The 22,733-nt window shown below is 33.1% G+C and overlaps 4 protein-coding genes across 4 annotated transcripts in view; all 4 read left to right on the top strand.

Annotated features, from left to right (window-relative positions):
* Positions 1 to 8,148: 8,148 nt before the first annotated feature.
* On the top strand, positions 8,149 to 9,564 carry LOC107486822 (heat shock cognate 70 kDa protein-like). The gene is made up of 2 exons (XM_052260759.1): positions 8,149 to 8,374; positions 8,696 to 9,564. Exons 1-2 carry the CDS (start codon positions 8,149 to 8,151, stop codon positions 9,562 to 9,564), a joined length of 1,095 nt encoding a protein of 364 aa, XP_052116719.1.
* A 1,312-nt stretch (positions 9,565 to 10,876) lies between these two features.
* Positions 10,877 to 14,451, top strand: LOC110272396 (heat shock 70 kDa protein 4-like). The gene is made up of 3 exons (XM_021141334.2): positions 10,877 to 11,096; positions 11,375 to 12,867; positions 14,266 to 14,451. Exons 1-3 carry the CDS (start codon positions 10,877 to 10,879, stop codon positions 14,449 to 14,451), a joined length of 1,899 nt encoding a protein of 632 aa, XP_020996993.2.
* The window catches only part of LOC127739717 (heat shock 70 kDa protein 4-like), a 34,948-nt gene continuing 23,124 nt past the window's right edge, over positions 10,910 to 22,733 (top strand). The window contains exon 1 of the mRNA XM_052260011.1: positions 10,910 to 11,037. The gene's annotated coding sequence lies outside the window, so the exon portion shown is untranslated. The remainder of the gene's footprint in view (positions 11,038 to 22,733) is intronic.
* On the top strand, positions 17,758 to 18,222 carry LOC107486823 (uncharacterized). Its single transcript, XM_016107389.1, has one exon. The coding sequence runs from the start codon at positions 17,758 to 17,760 to the stop codon at positions 18,220 to 18,222; it is 465 nt and encodes a 154-aa protein (XP_015962875.1).

The raw sequence follows: 22,733 nt of genomic DNA, 5'->3' as shown, positions 1-22,733 counted from the left end.
ATTTTGTATGTTTATAACTAATATCCAAATATAATTGTTAACAGATATAACAGAAATATTTTACAATAAGAAATTAGGGTTTACTAATTTCTCAAGTTGGCTATTTTTTAAGTATATATTAAGAATAAAAAAAAATGGACCATAAGTATATTTTTCTTCTTTTTTTTTTTCTTTCTCTTTTTTTGGTATTGGTGTTCCTTTCATTTTTGGGCAAATAATAGAATAGGCCCAAGTTAAAAATAAAAAATAATACTGATAGTGAAGCCCATATGAAGGAGAAAAGACCAAATCACGAGTCCCAACCCACAAAATTGGCCTCATTTGATTCAATTAATACATTTCTTGTTTTAAACTTTTTATCTTCAAGAAGAAGAGTAATTGACACCATATGCATTATGCAAAATTACTTAGCTAGGTTAACCATTCATAAGCGTGCCAATTATTGAGAACGTTGAGAATATTTTGTCACAAGATATTTTTAGTATTCTGGAAGTAATATAGACAAAAATAAACGACAATTACTTGTCAAACTTAAGTATTAGTATTCTGGAAGTAATATAGACATAAAAATAAACGACAATTCTTGATAAATCTGAACATTACTAACAATTAGCCAATATCAATCAATATAAATTTTGGATTTATTATTTTGAACTTTTAAAATATTCAAGTACTTTTTATTTTAATTATCTCGGTAACGAGACCATCTTTTTTTATTGTTTTCTATATAAAATTTTGAAGATGGACAGAAATCACAGAATACTAACATGAAATTTGAGAACAAAATAACACAATATCAAGTTAGACTGTTAGACACATGACAACAGAAACAAAGTTAAAAACCATGGAAACTCAATAAAGCTAATGGCCTAATGCTACTAAAATAGGAAAACGCAACTAGTAATTGTTAAATATGGTCAGAATTGTTAGAAATTTAATATGCATCTAGCATAATAATGATAATAACAACAATAATAATAATAATAATTATATTATTATTATTATTATTATTATTATTATTATTATTATTATTATTATTATTATTTTATATTGTTGTTTGAGAAAATAAAATTTACATTCCAAACTTGTTATTTTCTAAACTAAGAAAACAAAAAGAACATAGGGACTTCAAGTCAGGGATGTGATAAATCGATGTGTGAGATTGAGTCAATATAAAAATTATTTTATCGTTATCAAATAGAGCGTAATTCTCGTTCAAAGAGAGATACTCTCTCAATCGGTAAAAAATAGTAATTAATAATTATATCACTACTCTTTCAACAGAGGGAAAAATAAAGAAGCAAAAGTTACACCAGAAGATGACATCTAATGTGGCTCCGCCACTGCCAGTGTGAGATGACATCATCTTATGATATAGGATTACTTAATTTTCTTTTGATGGTTAAGTACTATCTCTAGACTTTTCCATGGAGATAATTATCCAAAAGTCAAACAAGACTCGTTAATACTAGAAGATTCATACGATTACTACACATATAAGAGATATTTCCTGCTTTCATATAGCAATGCTATAGCACATTTCCTTGAAATATCAGAAGTCAGTAATTACTTGTTAGTCAAACTTGCTCACATCAATTTCCGTTCTTGAACATCTACAAGTATACTAGGAAAATCCTTGGTTCAACTCTTCAACTCTCAAAATTGGAAATTCTACTAAACTAAACAATTGTCTAACCAAGAAAAGAAAAAAACTTCAGAAGCAGGGAGCTTAGCCAAGATTACCCATCTTTTCCATCATTATCAGTCAGTCAAAGAAAATCATGTTAACACAATGTTTCTAACATCCAACAATATGATCATTGCAATCAATTCAACATGGAAGACTGGATATTCTACTATAAGATTTAAAAATTATACTCCATATACAAGTAAAGACCACAGTTAGGGACAAGGGCATAACCTCAACAATTTCTCGGGCTCTATCCATATTCTTGCATAGGGGGATGTCAAATTTAAGCATGACAAGCTCATTGTTCCTCTAAGTCCTTTTGATTTCATCCACAACATCTTGTGTAACACCAAAGTTTCTTAACCTTCACCCAAATTATCATCTTCGCAGCCTCATTCCTAAGCCTCTTAAGAAGCACTTCATCAAGAGTCAAATCAGCAGCAGTCACAGGCTTTTCCTTCTTCAATCTCGCAAATAAAACACTCTTCTCATCCTTCTCCCATGGCATTCTCCTCTTACTCCTCCTAACCTGCTCCTCAACATCATCCCCATTCTCCTCCAATTTACCAAAATACCCATCAAAGTTTTTATCTTTTGCTAAAGAATCCATCACAGAAACATTCCTCTCCCAAGGCATTCTCTCCTTGCTCCTAACCATAACATTCTCCTCCAATTTCTCCAAGTACCCTTCAAAGCTTTCTTCTTTTACAGAAGAACTCAATTGGGTCTCCGCTGAATTACGATTTCTCCTGAATCTCTCAATGCTTCTGGCGATTCTCTTCATGACCGTCTTCCCTCTGACCTCTTTCCCATGGAGGGCCTTATCAACACGCTCAGATTCTTCTTCTTCTTTATCCATGTGGCGCTTGCTGAGCCTCTTGTTTTTGGGCTTAGAGAGGTCAAGGACGTCGTGAGGTTGGAGAAGAAGGGGACCCTTCATCCATGGAGGTGTTGGAGCTTTGACTTTGATGGTGATGGAGGAAGCATCATAATGAGAATTGTTGGGGTCTTTGGGTATTGGAATGGAATTGGGATGGTGATGCTGATTCTGATTGTTGTTGTTGAATGAAGAGGAAATGCAAGTGTAAGAGTATGAATGCGTTGATGAGTTGAGAGATAGATGAGGATGATGAAAGGAAGAACATGATTCAGTGTCAGCAAGTTTTCTGTCACAACAGCGCCATGGAATAGAAGTGAGCCCAAGATTTTTATTTCTCCAGTAAAACCAAGTTCTGAAAACCAAACCGATTATCAAACTATTCTAATTACTTGTTTATTGGTTCACTAATCCAACTAATTAAATTGTTGGTTCAACCAAAAAACTATTTTATAATAAATAAACATACTTAGAACATAATTATAGACAAATATAAATGTTCAAATATCATCCAAATTTAAAATCCTAACTCAAAAAAGTAAAATATTAGGGTTGCACACGGATCGGATCGGACTGATATAGTTTAAAATTCTATTCGATTTGCACTGCATTTATCGGATCGGATCGGATACTATATCCGCATTTTTTTAGGTCAGATCCGATCCGATCTAATTCGCAAGTATGCGGATCGGACCGGATCGGATATTGGGTATATCCGCATAATTAAAAAAAACTATTTTTAGATTTTGTTTGGCTGTTTTTACAAAAAATATCCAGAAAATTTATTTTTTATCTGTTTAAGCCTATTTACTTCTAAAATATTATCAATAATAATTCTCTTGAATAACAAAAACAAAATAATAACACAAGATTTAAGTTTAATTATTTTAAGTTGGAGTAAAACAAAAAAATTAAAAACAAAATATCATAAAATTCATAAAATAACACACTAAAATTCATATCACATTAGAGTTTACTTTCTTAAACTATGCTATTTATATGTGATGTGCGGAGATGCGAATTTGTGAATCGGATCTGCCAAATCTGCAATCCGATCTGACCATAGTGGGGATTGAATAATATCCGCAAAATTCGGATCGGATGCAGATAATTACCGCGCATATGCGGATATTATCTGATCCATGTGCAGCCCTATGAAATATCATCAAATTCGTAAGACTTGCAGAAAAATTTGTTGATGTTTGCTTATTTGGACTGACCACTAGTTAAACCGCGTAAGTCTGTTTTCAGAACCTTAATTATAACTATTTATTACAGAAAACTTGGACAACCTGAACAGATTCACAAGACGAAATCAACTAGTTAACGAATATTGTACATGTAAGTTTAAATTCATTATTTTAGAATGGTGATTTTTTTAGAAAAAAATTCTTATTTATGTTATATTGCATTATTTAACTTATCCTTCTTTTTTTACCCCCTTAAGTAGCATGCATTCATAGCTTCCGTCGAAGTAAGATTGAATTTTGAGAGAATCCGACGAGTGAAATCAAAATTGACTCTATCGGTAACCAACCTAATCTTTAGTTACGGTAGGTATTTAGCTGGATTCAAAATAGATTCACATAGGACTTTTCTCTTTAAATACATACTTGCATCTCTATTAGTAGAATATAAAGCTATTATCATTCAAGAAGGAAAAACAAGAGTTACAAGGGTTCCAATTCTTATATTTTTTTTAGTAATATTTTTTATAATTTATTTATTTTCAGCCTCATTATGATAATGACCTTTCTGGGGTATTGATATTGTATAACAAGCAATTAATTAATATCAGACAACAATTATTAGAGAAAACGTGTAAATTCATATCTATGTTTGGTCCGGTATATGGACTAATTATAATTACAACCGATTTCTTTAACTTTGATCATGAGAATTTGGTGTATTCGAGTGAAAGAAGGAGGATCTAATGAATTTCTAAGCTACCATGCTGTATTGATTATTGGGTACAATACAGAACAAGAAACATTTCGTTACCTGAATAGTTGGAGCAGTAACTTTGGTAAAAATGGTATTGCTGAGGTAATATTTAATACAGTTGTTCATGTATATGCACCTTTATTTGGGTCGGAGGTAAACTTATACGAAGCCAACACCAAATTTCAACTTGGGACATCCACCTCCTGTTTGAAATGCTGCTACGCTACTTTACTAATCTCTAATTATATACAAATTTTATTGTCATTGTACAATGATACAAAGATTTTGGGGATAATTTTTAAAGAAGTCTCATGCTAAAACCTTCCATGAATTAGCATCTGGTTATATTCAATTCTTTGTAATTTTTTTTAAAGAGAGATGCAAATTTTAACAAGCATTAAAATTAAGTAAAAAAATTATTATACTTACTACAGAAAAATTATACTAAATTATTAATGATTTTATCTTGTTTTTTCTTAAAAAAATTATGCTGCTTCAATTCCATTGATCATCAATAAATAGTTCTGATAAAGAATGAACAGCATGAAATTTTTTTATTTTGACCTTCATTCTTGAATCTATTTATTGAAAACATTGTATTTATTAAAAACAGGGTTATTTTTTTTAAGTATGCTTATTTTTTACATTTTTAATATTAACATATCAATAATAACATTTTAAATACAATGTTTTGCACACTCCTAACCCTTTTACAAATTGATAAGCAATAGAATAATAAATACAAGATTTTTTATTTTTTCCAATAACTTAGCTGACAATGTTCTACACACTCCCAACACTTTACAGATTCAAGGATCAAGGCCAAAATAAAAAAACTTTATGCTATCCATTTTTTATCAAAATCATTTATTGATGATCAGTAAAATTAAAACAACATAATTTTTTTAAAAAAATAAGATAGAGTCATCAATAATTTAGTATAATTTTTGTTTGTAATGCAATAAGTATAATATTTTTTAATTGTCGCTCTTATCTATAAAATAATTGTATGTATCATTAACTTAAAATTAGATTGAAGCTGAAGCGCATTTTAAAAGGATCCTTTGCTAGTATTATTAAAAATTAAGGATGCATAAGTTCAAATTAAGATGAGTAAAATAGTGCTAAGTAGATATAGTGACATGATCAATGACTAAATAAATATAGAAAGTTATCACTTATATTACATGTGGACACATAATTTTTAATGTATTCATAGGTAGTTGATTCATATAAAAATGTAAAGATAAAAATACTAGTAGATACAACAAGAACATGTGATTTGTGGTGCATAGATCATTGGAAACATCAGATTAGTTGGATCAAAAAATAATACAAACTTTTTTTGTTGACCAAAATCTGAGATTTTAATTGCACAAAAAAGTATCTTTGAAATCGACAAATGATACATACCATTTGTAACTTAATGAGATGTAACTTTATGACAGTTAATGATACATACTATTTGTCAGCATAATAAACTGGATCTGACTTTACACTAACGGATTTTAATCCATAAAATTTAATGTCATGAATCAAATTACTCCATAAGCAAGGGTTTCTTTCCCCTCATTTTCTTTTACAAATTCAAAATTTCTATTTTTTTTTTAAAACACACTAATTTATTTTTATTTTTGCACAAATTGTTTAAATGTAAGTATTTTATAAATGTTTTTAAGTTTAAAATTTTGATGGTGCAATTATTTTTACAATAATTTAATTTTATAAATTTTGTAAGAGTAAAATATATTCTTTATTCTTGAAATTAGTATATGTATTTGACTATGCTAAAAAAATTTTAATTATTTTTTTAGAAGCAAATATTAAAATTAACCTACATTTATATTTTAAGTCAAATTTTTTTTATTTCTTAATCTTTATCTATTTACTATTTTACTTGACAGATTATTTGTAAAAAAAAATTACTTTTCTAACAATTTTTTTAGAAAATTTTCAATTTTTTTATTCATTAAATACAAAATATATATTAAAATGTTAGGTTGGTGCGGCTTTAAAGGTTTATGACATTTGCAGTGCTTATTTGTGGTTCAATAAGATGTTTAGTTAGGAGGACACGAGAAATTGGCTTTAACTTTGACGTCAACATGTTTCGGAGGTGGCAAAGAGGTTGAATGAGAACAATTGAAAGTCATAATAATCTACAAAGAGAGTTGTTTGACATTTGAAAATACAAAGAGAGTTGTTTGACATTTGAAAAGACTTTCCTTTAACAGAAATTTTATGTAAAAGCGTTTATTATTGTCAATGATTTACAGGATTGCTCTGATTTTATTGATCATTTGGTGTTAAAAATCCGAGATATCATGTCTTAAAAATATCATGCTGATCTCTTAAGAGATGCAAATTCAATGGCAGTATTTTCCAAATGAAACTTCCATTGTCTTAAAATAAGTTTAAGAATAGTATTTAACATAACTACCTTTTTTAAGCAATTTATTGTCTTTTTTTTTTCTTTCTTAGTCAGTTTATTTTCTTTTCGATCACAAAAAGAGGACGAAACTATTGCCATATAAATGCATACACATGTAGTATATCTAGTTCATCACATAGTTTTTCTCCGAACACAAGTTATAAATAAACCAACTTTATAAACTTTTAAGGACTCCAAAGAAAAGCAAAAGTGAAAAACTTTATAAAGGATGAAAAATAAGAATGAGAATAATACTCTGACAATCGCAGCTTTTGTTTTTGGAACATAAAAAAAATAGAATTTTTATAGTCACATTGTCACCAAATAATTTGAATCTTCTAAATTTTAAATTTTCACTTTATAGGATAAAGTAAAATCTCTTATTATTGAATATTATCTCTTAGTTTCACTTATGAAATAAATGGTGATAGATCATACTTTATCCTCTAAAATAAATTTTAAAATTTAGAATATCCAAATCCATCACAAATAATTGGTTACCGGCTTTCGAATGAAATGTTTGTATTTAAGACAATTTCTTTCCCGAGTATTGTTTATCTTCCTGGTACCAATGCTATTGGGAATAGTTGTCAAATTAGAATAGCTAAAGTCTCATTTCTCCTCTGAAGATAAATACCTTTGATCAAGAATAAGAATCCAAAAGTTAAAGTTGACAATGAAGAGTCAAGATTAAGGTCCATTTGAAAAGTTTTAAAAGTAATTTTTTTAAATTTTTGATTTATGAAAAGTAGTAGCATTCATATTTGATACAATTTTTAAAATCAAATTGTAACTTTTTAAGAAATTATTTAAGAGTTTATAAAAAAGTTAAAAAAATAACTTCTCTCATAATACTACTATTTTTTATCATATTTCTATAAAATAAGTCTTTTTAAAATTACAAATCCAAATACAAAATAACTTATTTATAAGCTACTTTTAATGAAGTCATTTATTGTTTAAGCTATTTTTTTAAAAGAGACTTAATTAACTTATTTACCCAAACTCAGCCTCACTAGTACTATATGCTTGGCATATGAGTATGATATCTATGAGGTAATAAATAAATAATAAATAATAATTAAGAAAGTAAACGAATATGAGTTTATCAAACTATAAATAAGAAATTAAGAACATATTGGTTTCTTTCACATTCCTGAGACTGACTTCACTTTCCTTAAGGCATTAATTCATTTGGAAAGAACGATGAAAAAAGAATGTGAGGGACATGCAGTGGGAATAGACCTTGGAACAACATATTCTTGTGTTGCAGTGTGGCAGCAACAACATTCTCGAGCTGAGATTATACCCAATGACCAAGGCAACAGGACAACTCCTTCTTACGTTGCTTTCACTGAATATCAAAGGTTGGTTGGTGATGTTGCTATGAATCAAGCTGATATCAACCCTACCAACATGGTCCTTTTTCTGTTTCCCACATAAAAACCAATAACAAATTTTCTTCCTCCTCAGATATGCTATATAAGTCATGCATGCAAGGTATATGATTAGTTGAGTTAATTGAATTTAGTTAGTTATTGATAGATAACCAGCGACTATGTTAGTATAAAGTACATGTTGGAATATTAGTGGCTGATTTTATATGCTAATTTTGGTGTACGAATAGCATTTTTGGAGAACCAGGTTAGTCTTTGTTATCATAAATTCAAATCTATCTCAATTAATTTACAAACTATACATTATACAATCTGAATCATTTTCTTCATTTCAACCTGTTAATTACTCTTAACAGATGCTAAGAGGATGATTGGAAGGAAATTCGCTGACCCCAGTATTCAGAAAGATAAAGAAGTGTGGCCATTCAGAGTCACTTCTGGTGCTAATGACGAACCGATTGTTGTTGTTAAGTACAAGGGTCAGGAGAGACGCCTTTGTCCCGAGGAAATTTTAGCCATGGTTCTCACAAAGATGCGTGAGAATGCAGAGGAATATTTAGATGCACTAGTGAAGAATGTGGTTATTACTGTACCGGCCTACTTCAGTGATTCGCAGCGCAAAGCCACCAGAGATGCCGGTGCCATTGCTGGTCTGAATGTTATGAGGTTAATCAATGAACCTACTGCTGCTGCTATTGCTTATGGTCTTGACAAGGCAGGTAATAATAGGTGTGGAGAGAGGAATGTTTTGGTTTTCCACCTTGGAGGTGGTACTTTTCATGTAACCCTCCTTACCATCAAGAATAAGTTGTTTCAAGTTAAGGCTTTTGGTGGAAACACTCATCTTGGTGGAAAAGACTTTAATGACAGAATGTTGAAACACTTTATAGAGTTGTTCAACAAGAAGAACAATGTGGACATAAGTGGAAATTCAAGAGCCTTGAGGAGGTTGAGAAGTGCTTGTGAAAGGGCGAAAAGAGTACTCTCATACAATTCCGATGCCTTGATTGGAATAGACAGTTTATTTCAAGGCATTGACTTCTGTTCATCAATCACTCGTGCTAGGTTTGAGGAACTCAACATGGACCTCTTTAGAGAGTGCATAGATACTGTAAGTAAGTGTCTTACTGATGCAGACATGGACAAGAACTGTGTGGACGATGTTGTCCTTGTTGGTGGCTCTTCTAGGATTCTTAAAGTTCAGCAGATTGATTCAAGAAGCTAGAGATTATGAGACTGAAGACAAAGAGTTTCTTGAGAAGACTAGTGCAAGAAGAGAGTTGGACAATTATGTTTACAAAATGGAAAAAGCTTTGAATTATATGGAAAAGAATAAGGGAAAGATCAGTGATGCAATTGTTAAGGCCAAGAGTTTGCTTGATGATGACATAGAGCAGCATAAAAAGGATGTGTTCAAGAAGAGTCTGAAGGTGCTTGAGTTATATTCTGAATCCCTAATTGCTAATCTGAAGAACATGTCACTATCTTAAGCTATATTTTAAGTTGTTAACTGCTTGTTAAGATTATGTCCTTGAATTGTGTATGAAGGTCCTTTTCATCCTGTTTGATTAACTTCATGCACCAAAAGGAAATATTGTTGCAGTTTAAAACTTTACTGATATAAAATCATGCCTATCTATCTTGAAAGAAATTTAGAACCATCACAGAAGATAGTTTTACTTCAGAAGAAATACTCTTTTCATGATTTGGCGAAAATCATGACTTCATGAGTGGTTAACAAGTTGAAAGTGTTTCGATCATAGTTTGTCATATAAATATATGGTAAATATTTTTCTAGTGAAATCATATGTTTCTAATGGTCTAAAAAGGTAGCAATTGATCAAATTACTTCTGGGATTTACTTTGAAGTTCATTAACATTAACCAATTTTAAATTCTGAGTCCGCGAACGAAAAAACTGGTTTTTTATTTTTATTTTAGAAGGCTTTCTTTTTCTACTCATGGTAAAATTTTAAAGAGAATTCCAAGATTTTTACTACTAATTTGTAATGGATGAGAATAATATTACATACTAGTCACATACTGTTTGTTTTTCAGAATGGATCTTTTCAATTGTTTGGTAAAGTCTGACCTTATATTTTTTAAGTGTGACCAACAAAAAATATGTGAGAGAAAATATTGAATGATAAAAAATCACACTTTACTAAATAATAAAAAAAAAAAATTTGAGAGGATACACTCCCGTCTCGAATTACCACGTATAATACATTAATGCAGCCTCCAAAAAAAGAGAAAGAATAAATGTAGTATGGTTTTCAAATGAAATGTATGTATGGGGGGCATAATAGTCTGATATTGATTATCTGCTTGGTTCCAATACTGTTGGGAAGTGGGAACAGTTGCCAAAAGACAGTAATGGCAATACTTCAACCAAAAACAATGCAAATGTTAAAAGCTGGCAAAATTTTATACTTAAGATATCTTTAAAGTATTCCAGAACAGAACTGTGACTCTACTTACCTTAAACTGTCTTCTTCACATTTCTTCTGATAACATTCCATTTACTTGGAAGGAAAAATGGCCAAAAAATGTGAGGGACATGCAGTGGGAATAGATCTTGGAACAACATATTCTTGTGTTGCAGTGTGGCAGCAACAATATTCTCGAGCTGAGATCATACCCAATGACCAAGGCAACAGGACAACTCCTTCTTACGTTGCTTTCACTCATAATCAAAGGTTGATTGGTGATGCTGCTAAGAATCAAGCTGCTATCAACCCTACCAACACTGTCTTTGGTAAGTAATTCATCTTTTTTTTATACATGTATTATAAAAACCAATAATTATTGTTATTTTGATTTCATTTTCCTCTTCAGATATGCTATATTAAGCCATGCAACTTATATGATTAGTTGAGTTAATTGAAGTTAGTTAGTTATTGATAGATAACCAGGATTAGTCTTTGTTATCATAAGTTCATGTCTAAGTTATTTTACAAGTTAAAGACTCTGTACACAATATGAACAAAATATATGTATTTTTTTCTATTTTATTATGTTAATTACTCTTAACAGATGCTAAGAGGATGATTGGTAGAAAATTTGCTGACCCCAATATTCAGAAAGATAAAGTACTGTGGCCATTCAAAGTCATTTCTGGTGCTAGTGGCGAACCGATTGTTGTTGTTAAGTACAAGGATCAGGAGAGACGCCTTTGTCCTGAAGAAATTTCAGCCATGGTTCTCACAAAGATGCGTGAGACTGCAGAGGCATATTTAGGTTCACTTGTGGAGTATGCAGTCATTACAGTCCCGGCCTACTTCAGTGACTCGCAGCGCAAAGCCACCAGAGATGCCGGTGCCATTGCTGGTCTCACTGTCATGAGGTTAATCAATGAACCTACTGCTGCAGCTATTGCTTATGGTCTTGACAAGAAAGCTGATTGGGTTGGAGAGAGGAATGTTTTGATTTTCGACCTTGGAGGTGGTACTTTTGATGTGACCCTCCTTACCATCAATGATAAGTTGTTTGAAGTTAAGGCCGCTTGTGGAAACACTCATCTTGGTGGAGAAGACTTTGATGACAGGATGATGAAATACTTTATAGAAGAGCTTGAAAAGAAGAACAAAGTTGACATAAGTGGTGATTCAAGAGCCTTGAGGAGGTTGAGAAACGAATGCGAAAGGGCTAAAAGAACACTATCAAGCTCCATTGATGCCTTCATTGACATAGATGGTTTATTTAAGAGTATTGACTTCTCTTCATCAATCACTCGTGCTAGGTTCGAGGAACTCAACAAGGACCTCTTTGAAGAGTGTATGGAGACAGTAAAGGAATGCCTTACTAGTGCTGATATGGATAAGAGTTGTATAGATGATGTTGTTCTTGTTGGAGGCTCTTCTAGGATCCCCAAAGTGCAACAACTATTGCAGGAATTCTTCCAAGGGAAAAATCTGTGCAAGGGACTTAATCTTGATGAAGCTGTTGCCTATGGAGCTGCCGTTCAAGCTGCTTTGTTGAGTGAAGGCTTTAAGAATGTTCCAAATGTGGTGCTGCATGATGTTACTCCGTTGTCACTTGGTGTATACACAAAATTTGATGTTATGAGGATAGTGATTCCTAGGAATTCTAGTATTCCTATAAAGAAGAAAGAAACATACCGCACAACTGTGGATAACCAATCTGGTGCATGTATTCGAGTTTACGAAGGTGAGAGGGCAAGAGCTAGTGATAACAACTTGCTGGGCCGATTTATGCTTTCTGGTATTCCTCCTGCTCCTCGAGGCCATCCTGTTATGATATGCTTCAATATAGACGAAGATGGTATCTTAAATGTATCTGCTGACGAAGAAACCACTGGTAACAGGAACGAGATTACAATAACCAATGATAAAGGACGAATGTCAGCTAAGGAAATTGCAAGATTAATTCAGGAGGCGAAAACTTATGAGGCTGAAGACACAGAGTTTCTTGAGAAGGCTAGAGCAATGAATGATTTGGATGACTATGTTTACAAAAAGAGAAAAACTTTAGAAGATATGGAAAAGGACAATGAAAAGATCAATGATGCAATTGCTAAGGCCATGGGTTTACTTAATGATCGTGATAAACAGAAACATGGAATAGATGTGTTCAAGAAGAATCTGAAGCAGCTCAAGCAAGTTTTTGAACCTATGATGAACAAGAATCCATGATTGCCTTAAACATTTTATAATTGCTAAGATCTTTTAATTTTGTATGTAATGCAAATCTTACGTGACTGATCATGTTATAGTAAGTTCTAGGAGTATCTTGAATTGTCAGTTTCTTGTTAAGATATAATGGGAATGTTTTTCACTTTTTTTATTATTATTACTTTAATAAACAATGATAATGATAATATAATGATCGGAATGTTAACAATGAAATCTGAGCATAAATGTTTACTTGTAAATTTAGTCAATAAGCACATTAGTTAAAGAAGTGAAAATAGCTTTATGACCTCTTCCATAAAAACCTACTTTAGAGGTAACTAACTTTTGGACTATCTGTATTCTAATAAAAGAAAATAGAAAACGGCTTTACTAGCAAGCCACTAGTATTGCTAATAAATAGGGGAGTCAAGAGCAGAGCCTTTGTACAGAGGAAATTTCATCTATGATTCTCACAAAGATGCGTGAAATTGCAGAAGCATACTTAGATATTGATGCAAATAATGCTGCAGCTACTGACTGTGTTGGAAGAGGAATGTTTTAATCTTTGAGGTTATCCTGTTAGTTAACCTTTGATATTGATGCTGATGGCATCCTCAATGTATTTGCTAAAGACAAACAGCTTCTTGAGAAAGCTAGAGTTAGGTTGAGTACGGGTCGATTTGGTTCGAATTCATGGTAAAATTAAAATTGAACCGATCAAAATATAATTGGTTTGGTTTAGTTTAAATTTGTATTTTTTTGTACATGTACCCGAACCAAACCAAATCGATTAAGAATGGATTGGTTCGGTTCAGGTAATTGGATACCCGATGACTTTGAAATTCATAAAAAAAATCAAATTTTTATTTTAAAAATTCAACAAGTACAATAAACATGTAATATCAATAGAAATAATCTAAACATGTTAAATACCAAATACATTAAAAACTAAACTCATTAAAATACAAACATATTAATAGTGAATAATCTTTGTCTAATAAAAAAGTCATATATATTTTTTTATTTAATTAATATATGTTCGGGTTCACGGGTTGGTTTGGGTTCTGCACCCCCAGAGTCGATATCTGAACCAATCACTAATAAAGACCATCAGTTTGGTTCGGGTTAGACCTAATTACCCGTTAGTTCCAGAACCAATTTAATTAGTTCGGTTCGGATTCAGACGAGTAATTGGGTGTCCGTTTCCCGTGCTCACCCACCCCTAGCTAAAGCAATGATTTCTTTGGATGATTACGTTTATAAAATATAAAAAAGCTTTAGAAGATATGGAAGAAGAACAAGAAAAAAATCAGTGATGCTATTCTTAAGTCCAAGAGTTTGCTTGATTATGATAAAGAGCAACAGAAAAAATATGAAGGCTACCAATATTTTCCCTTGAGAAACTTGATTAATTATAAACAGATTTTATCCGTACCCTTGAGGAATATTATTCTAAACAAAAATGATACAAACAAGTAATAAAACTGATCAAAATATGTAGCAGAGTAATAACTGGCAAATTAACCAACTTTATCAACTTTTAAGGACCCCAAAGAAAAAGAAAAAGCAAAAGTGAGAAAACAAATTCATGGTCCAATTTTGAAGAAATTCCAATTCTTTTACTACTTTGTAAAGGATGAGAATGAGAATAATACTTCAATAGTCACATCATTTGTTTTTTTGTTTGGAACACAAAGACATTAGAGTTTGTGTAGAGTCACACTGTCACCTATGGTTGGTTACTGGCTTTCAAATGAAATGTTTATATTGAAGACATACTTTTTATCAACAAGAAGAATGCAAAAGTTAAATTTGAGAATGAAGAGTATGCTTGGCTTATGGGTATGAGTTGACTAAATTTTCATTTTGGTCTCTAAAATTTACGTAATTACTCAATTTGGTCCTCAAGATTACTTATACTAGTCCTCCAGATTTAAGTTCGGGCACTAATATGGTCCCTCAACTCTTTCTGCAATGATTAGGCAAACGGAGTGCTAAGATGGCACCCTCCCTGCTACACTGGATGATAAGTAAACGACGTCGTTTACTCTTAGCGTCCAAACAAATAAAGTGAAGTACCTCGAGTCGATTTCCTGACAGCTGCATTTCTCGCCTGTAATTGTCTATAGGCATCAGTGTCCCAACGTCTCATCAATTCACCAAGAACTTCTGATGGGATCCAATATGGACGGACACCTTTTTTGTGAATGGCATGGAGCATACCTCACAAGCGCTTGGCAGCTTTAAACCTCCAAGCTTGATAGATATCATCATCCTCCGTATCAATAATGTCAAAGCATTTCTATTTTTAAAAAATTCTCTTCCGTATCAATAATGAGATTTAAGTACGATAGTTTCAATCATTGGAATAAAAAAAATCACATTTTACAATATCACTTAAAATATATGTATGAGCCAAAAAGTTATACAACTATAGAAAACATGAAAGGCATATATATACCATGTGCTCTCTCAAGTATACTACTAGTAGTATATCACATACCATAACATTCTTGCTCTCTCAAGTAAGTCCCTAACATACTTAGATTGAGTGATGTGAATATCATGATCAGATAAGATATTAAATTTTAAGCCTAAGAAAAAATTAACATTGCCTAGATCTTTTAATGCAAAAAAGGCTTTATATTAGCAATGAGAGTGCAGATTGTAGAATGATTATCACATGTAATGAGAATATCATCGACATATGCTAAGATATAGATTGTAGAGTATGAATTAAACCTTATGAATAGTATAATCAGGTATAACATTGTTTAGCATTTCAAAAGGTGACTTTATGTTCAATGTAAGAGTTGGTAATCTATTAATTAAAAATGTGGCAGTGAGGAAGGTATCTTCCCAAACAAATCGATTTTAACGACATCGAATTTCTAAGTTTCAAATAAAGCTTAGTAAAAATCAGATGAGCGGGACTTAGTAGCTTTTTGCTTCTGAATAGTTTTGGCATCTCACTATTCATTGAAACTCAGAATGGTTGGCATCTTTAGGAACTTAAAATCCAGATGATATTATTGACTTTCTTAGTTAAGCTTATTTTGATTCTTGAACACAGCTTTCAGAGTCTTGGCCGTGACCCTAAGCACCTTGTCTTCCAATATTACCACCGGATACAATAATGCCACAGACACTTTAACTGGGTGAACCTTTTCAAATTGTGACTCAGCTTTGCTAGAGTTTTCAGATAGAGGTGTCCAGAATTTTCAAGCACACTCTTTTGTTTTGGACCACGACTTTAACTGCTTAGTCTCAAGTTTTTCATTTGACACTTTCACACCACAAGCACATGGTTAGGGACAGCTTGGTTTAGCCGCTTAGACCAGGATTTTATTCTTTTGGGTCCTCTTATTCATTACTGCTCAAAGTCTTGGGTCATTTTACCCTTACCTTTTGGTTTAAAGGGTTATTGACTTTTTCAATCTGCCCTCCTTTTCCTGCATTTTTGGACAGTAATAAATTTTTCTGCTTTTTTTTTCTTTTCCATTTTTTCTTTCTTTTTTTTGCATGCATAAAGTTTTTTTTTGCAATATGCTTTTTCTTTTTCTTTTTGTTGCTTATTTTGCTTTAATGACAATGTCTTACTTTAGAAAATCAATAATAGTTCTCTAAGTTTCTATACCTCAGGAATCAAAATTCTTAACTTTAATATCAAATATGCACTGTTTAGTTCATACATTCAGAATCATAGACAATACCACCACATCAAAGTAATCAGAATACTCATAACATATAACTTAAGTCTCATGCATTTTACTACTTCTTTTCTTTTGTTTTTTTTTTGTAAACTCAGTGAGCAATACATGAGACCTCTTTCAAAATAAAAATAAAATATCAAAATAAATAACTAGGCTAGAAAACAATAAAGTACTACGACTAGTCATGCAAAGACTTTCAAAAAAAAAATAGGAAATAAGATAAACTACTAAAAAACAGAAAATGAAATAGGTAGAAGATAATGAAACTCAACCACCTCAATCATGGTGGCTGCTACTTCCTCCCAGGAATCCTCTCTAGCACATCAGCTCATCTAAGTCTCGCTTCTGACCCTGCTGCTCCTCCACAAACTAACGAAGGAGAGCAGAGTGATCCTGATGCTCTAGCCTCAGCTGGTCGACAGAATACATCAGCTCCCCAATAGATGTGGTCAACTGATTCCAGTAGTCACGAGGATGGAAACAGAATCCTTAAGGCATCTCTGGCTGCTCATGCTGAGGAGGAAGAACTAGCTCTTGAGGTGGTGCATGTCTAAGCTCCCTATCACGCTCCATACCCCTCCTAGTGATAGGTCTATCAACATCAATCGAGGTATCTCCATCAATACGAACTCAGACATCCTCACACTGGCAGAGTATGAGGTGGGAGAAGGCAATTGATATTGATCATATTGAAGTTTCACAACATCATCAACATCTTCATTATCATCATCCTCATAATAATCTTCATAATCATCATAGTTGAGTTCATGGTGAGGGTAGTCAATTTCAAGAGTGGTGCTGTCAAATATTTGGACCCCAAAATATGAAGTCACAAGACAATATTTGAACAACAAAAGGTGGCCATGTGAGACAGAGTAGTTCTCAAGAAACTCTTTCCATTCCTTCCCAATAAACCAAATGGAACCATTAATTTTTGTCCAATGCACTTTCTTTTGGTTGCCATCTACAACTTTCAGAATAACTAGATTTGGGAGTTTCAATCCACACTTGTTTGTGAATTAGAGGCTGGGTCTTTTACCTTTAAGACCAACGTGGGATGTTGGGCTCTCCAATGGCGTTCTATAGGAAGTATTTTCCAGAGTCGATGAGAGAAACTAAGGATTTAGAGCTTATGCAACTGAAGCAAGACTCGTTGTCTGTGGCCGAATACACTAGTAGGTTCGAGAATCTCTGTAGGTTCTCTAGGATATGTCAAGGTGCCCCAGAGTCCTATGAGAGTTGGAAGTACGTTAAATATCAAGGAGGCTTGGAGGATATCATTATGGCTATTGTGACTCCTTTGGAGATTCGAATCTTTTTCGAGCTTGTGAACAAGGCAAGGGTGGTGGAAGACTGTGCCAAGAAGGAAGCTAAGGTGAGAGGAAATCGTGGTTATACTGACAACCGAGCTCATGATGATTACCTTGGACCAAGAGGACAGAAATTTAAGAGAAATGGTGAAGCAAAGTCGTCAAGAGCATACTCCCCTGATTTGAGGTGTCAAGAGTGTGGGAACTACCATTCGAATAAGCCATGATGGTTGGGTATGAAACTATGCTACAAGTGTGGTGCACCGGAACATTTGGTTATAGATTGTCCACACCAAGGAACACATGAGGCAGGTCAATTACAACAATAGGGTTGAGGTAATTATGAAGTCGGTAACCAAACCTTAACTTATTTTCATAGTATAGAATATCGACGTTCGTGATATCAGAACTTAGAGTTGCATCGGGGGGAAACGAAGGGGGAAAAGAAGATTATTTTATATGTAGCCGAAATCAGAGTGATGCAACGAAAGGCATGTGGGAAGGTGACTAAAAGATGGAGATGTAATACCTTTATTCGTTTACTTGCGATTCGAATTTTGGGGACAAAATTCCTTTTTAGGAGGGGAGAGTGTAAGAACCATAATTTCAATCGACCGTTTAGACGATATAAAATAATAATTTAATCGCTCGAAATAGGTTCGAGAAATTAGAAGTCTTAATTTGGAACTTAACGGTGAGATTCGAATTTAGTAAATTTTTTTTAGTAGGAAAATGTAATATCCAGTGGAAAATTGCGTAAAAACAAGTACTGGTAAACCAACCGGTAGTACTGGCTTAAATCTATCTGGTACTGTGCCTGTATGATAAAAACAATAGAAAAAGTTAGGAAATAAATTAAAATTGAAAACTGGACGCTAATTTCAAAGATTTAGCCCAAAGTTGGGCCAAACGGGATAAAAACGCTAACGAGTTTGACCGGATTCAAGTTGGGCCCAAGTCCAACATATAAAGGCAAACTTAATGAGCTTTTCAACTTATAAAACTCCACAAACACACGCACACGCACACGCGCACGCGCGCGCACACACACACACACACACACACACACACACACACACACACACACACACACACACACACACACATAGAGCTGCATACACATGCATGCACGCACGCACGCACACACACATAGAGCTTCATTGAGAGGAGAGGGAGAAGAAAGAGCACTAATGAGAAGTTGCAAAAATATTTGGCAATGGCTTGGGAGTTGTTAACTTCTTTTTGAAAAGCTTCCCTGGTTCATATCCCAGGGATACAGAACGAGATCGCCAATGAGTTAGCCCAAATTGCTTCAAGATATAGAATCGGCCCAGAAACATTAAGAAACTTGGCCGGTATCCATCAAATTTTGGTGCTTGCGGATGAAAAGGAAGTTTTGTGTGTAGGCAAATGGGATTGCTGAGTATTTTAAGAATTCTAGCATGCCAGTCGATAGAAAGATAAAATTGCGAGCAATGAATTTTGTCTTGATGGCTGATGAGTTGTATAAGAAAGAAATCGACGGGAGTCTTTCGAGATGTCTAAGTCAAGAGGATAAAGACATTGCTCTAGGAGAAGTCCATAAAGTCATATGTGGTGCTCATCAGGCTGAGATGAAAATGAAATGGGTACTATATCGAAATCACGTCTATTGGCCCTCCATGATCAAAGATTGTATCGACTATGCAAAGGCATGTCAAGAATGTCAAAGGCATAGGTCGATACAACAGATCCCAACGTCTGAGTTGCATTCGATTATTAAGTCATGGCCGTTTAGAGGTTGGGATCTAGATCTTATTGGATTGATTCGTCCCCTTTCATCGAAACAGCATAAATTTATTTTGGTAGCAATAGATTATTTTACAAAATGGGTCGAAGCAGTTCCTTTAATAGAAGTTGGACAAAATGAAATAATAGATTTTATTGAGGAACATATAATCCATCGATTTGGAATTCCTCAAACATTGAGTACTAATCAAGGGATTATGTTTACTAGTCAGCGAATCAAGAATTTTGCAATTTCGAGGAATATTAATATGGTTACTTCAACCCCTTATTATGCACAAGCTAATGGCCAAGTTGAGGCGGCAAATGAAATTTTGATTAGTTTGATCAAAAAACAAATCGGAAATAGGCCTCGAACTTGGCATGAAACGTTAAGTCAAGTATTGTGGGCTTATTGAAGTTCACTAAGGGGATCGACAGGTACGTTGCCTTATAAATTAGTATATGGTCATGATGCAATGTTACCATTGGAAATTAATCTTAATACTCTGAGGGTGTCAAAACAAAATGATTTTTCAGTCAATGATTATTGGAATGCAATGTTTAATGAGTTGAATGAATTAGACTCAGAGCGAATATTGGCACTTGAAAACATGATTCGGCAAAAAGAAAGTGTTGCTCGAAATTATAATCGTCGAATAAAAGAAAAATGCTTCAATATAGGTGAGTTGGTTTTGAAAGTTATCTTGCCAATGGAAAAAAAATTGAGAGTTCTTGGAAAATGGTCCCATACTTGGGAAGGCCCTTTCCAAGTGATTGGATTATATTCTGGAAATGCATATTGAGTCAAGGATATCGAATCCAAAAATATAATCAATTCAATAAATGGAAAGTATTTGAAAAAATATCATTGTTTGCTAAATTAGGATTAAAATTCATAAGTCTGAAGGTAAAGAAAATCATTACAAGTATTGAATTCTAAAGTGAAGAAATGTAAGGTGCCATAAGCTCTGTCAAGTCTGAAAGTAACTTAACCCTTTCACTGTCCAGAACTGAAAGTGTTTCGACTTGCTTATATTCTTCATATTGGGCCTTATCAGGTTGCTTCTCACATTCTTCTTACTTGGCCTCAATAGAACGGATTTCTTGCACAAGCTTTTGTTGTTCTTGCTTGACTAATCAACAAATCTTCCCCTTGAGCATTGGAAAAGAAAGGGAGTTTTTTGTTCGCCCTTTCTAAATTTTCAATGGGACCAATAAAATAATGGGTATCTTCACCCACATTAAAGAAAATGAGGATCCTGGAGTCATCAAATTGAAGGTGTGGGTCATCGATGACTTTGTCATTTACCTGGTTTAGCACATGTAAGGTCGGAGGAGCTGGTGGTTGCACCATAGGACATTTTCCCTTGTCCTGAGCAGCAATGTGAGACAAAGAAGCAGCCATTAATGAGCAAAGGAATGTAAGAGAAGTTGAGAGAATAAGAATTCGAGAAAGTTGAGCAAAGATGAAAGTGTTGAATTTAAAGGGAGTTTTTGTCTAGCCGTTATTACAGAGGGAATTCAAAGAGAAAGGAGGTAACTTTGCGAAGAAGGCGAAGTGGTGGAGAGAGAGAAAATGTGAATCGTGGGAGACGTGTCAAACAGGTCAGAATTAATGGAGAAGGTAAATGGTAATTATGATCAGATAGAGTGGCTGAAGACTATATTAGGATTAAGTGTTTCATCTTCCAAGAAATGACTTCGAAGGCAAACACACTAATCCTAGGAAAAAATTTGTTAGTCGAAATAATTACTTTCAAAAGATTAAGCTGATTCGAAATGCCGGTGAAGGGTCAGGAAGGAAGTAGAGGTCGAAAAGACGCACGTGCAATCGTTAAATGGAAATTATTTGACACGGACTCGATTTCAATACCTTGACAAATCAAACAATTACTCGAATGAAGAATCGAATAGTTTTTTGAATGGAGAATCAAACAGTTACATGAATAGGGAAGTCGAAGGCTTTCTCAGAGTTAGAAAATTATTGGTAACACTCATGAGCAAAAGAGCGGGAACAGTTACCTTAGAATTCGCATACAAGGTAGCATCATGTAATTAATGGTCAGTTATGGAAGTGGGTTATAAATATTAGTAAGTTTTAGAAAATAGAGGTTGGAACTTTTCTTCAGAAACACACTCAAGCACACTCATATCCCAGAAAATTCCTGAGTCTGCATTCGAGTTCAATTTCTATAGGATTCCATCCATATCTTTAATTTTCTATTTACAATTTCTGTAAACTTTACTTTTTCTGTCCGATTTATCTTCAAAGCATATTTTAATTTCATTGTCAGATTTACATTCAAAGTTTTCTTTACTTATTTGCTCAATTTACGTTTCAATATCTTTAAGTTTTATGTCAAAAAGCCCTTTGATCCAATCGAAGGCATTTTAATCCCTTTCTTTAATATTCAATGCAAACCATTTCGATTTCAGTCAGTTTACTTTTCGAATCCTTTATTTTTCACTTCTTTTAGTCTTTTTCACCTTTTTGAACTTATTTCCTATCTTAATGCTCGTCTAATTCGAGGGCCTTTGATGCACTTATAGAAAACTGGTACCTGCAAAAGAGGAGTTAGTTTCGCTCTCAGACCAGTAGAATCAAACCACCATCCATTTGCTAAAAATCGACAAAACACATGTATATTCACAACCCTACTGAGTATAATTAAAAGCAAATAAATAATGGTCATATATAATAATATAATATATATGAAAAAAATTCTACTTTTCTCTCCTGAGAGATACTAAAATGACACTTTCTTCTCTTTTATTTGTAAAATATACATTTTCTTCCTATATTACTTTTAAAAAAACTTCCTCTTTAATCCATTTTGAATTTTTTGTGTTAACTAATATTAACTTCATCTATTTTTCAAGAAAAAATAAATTATTTTTTATGAAAATATTCTTTAGCAAAAAATTTATTTATTTGTTATTAAATTTTGCTTACCGAAATACTCTTTAATAA

Source organism: Arachis duranensis, chromosome 4 (assembly GCF_000817695.3).
Source record: "Arachis duranensis cultivar V14167 chromosome 4, aradu.V14167.gnm2.J7QH, whole genome shotgun sequence".
Classification (NCBI taxonomy): Eukaryota; Viridiplantae; Streptophyta; class Magnoliopsida; order Fabales; family Fabaceae; genus Arachis; species Arachis duranensis.
Note: the sequence above shows the minus strand (reverse complement) of the source record. Positions and strands in the feature narration are given on the sequence as shown.

Excerpts from the sequence above, each read along its gene's own strand:
- LOC107486823 (XM_016107389.1), top strand. The coding sequence starts at position 17,758 with ATGGCGTTCTATAGGAAGTATTTTCCAGAGTCGATGAGAGAAACTAAG.
- LOC110272396 (XM_021141334.2), top strand. The coding sequence starts at position 10,877 with ATGGCCAAAAAATGTGAGGGACATGCAGTGGGAATAGATCTTGGAACA. Across the intron at positions 11,097-11,374 it reads CCCTACCAACACTGTCTTTG|ATGCTAAGAGGATGATTGGT; the intron begins GTAAGTAATTCA and ends TACTCTTAACAG. Across the intron at positions 12,868-14,265 it reads ACAATGAAAAGATCAATGAT|AAGAACAAGAAAAAAATCAG; the intron begins GCAATTGCTAAG and ends AAGATATGGAAG.
- LOC107486822 (XM_052260759.1), top strand. The coding sequence starts at position 8,149 with ATGAAAAAAGAATGTGAGGGACATGCAGTGGGAATAGACCTTGGAACA. Across the intron at positions 8,375-8,695 it reads CAACATGGTCCTTTTTCTGT|ATGCTAAGAGGATGATTGGA; the intron begins TTCCCACATAAA and ends TACTCTTAACAG.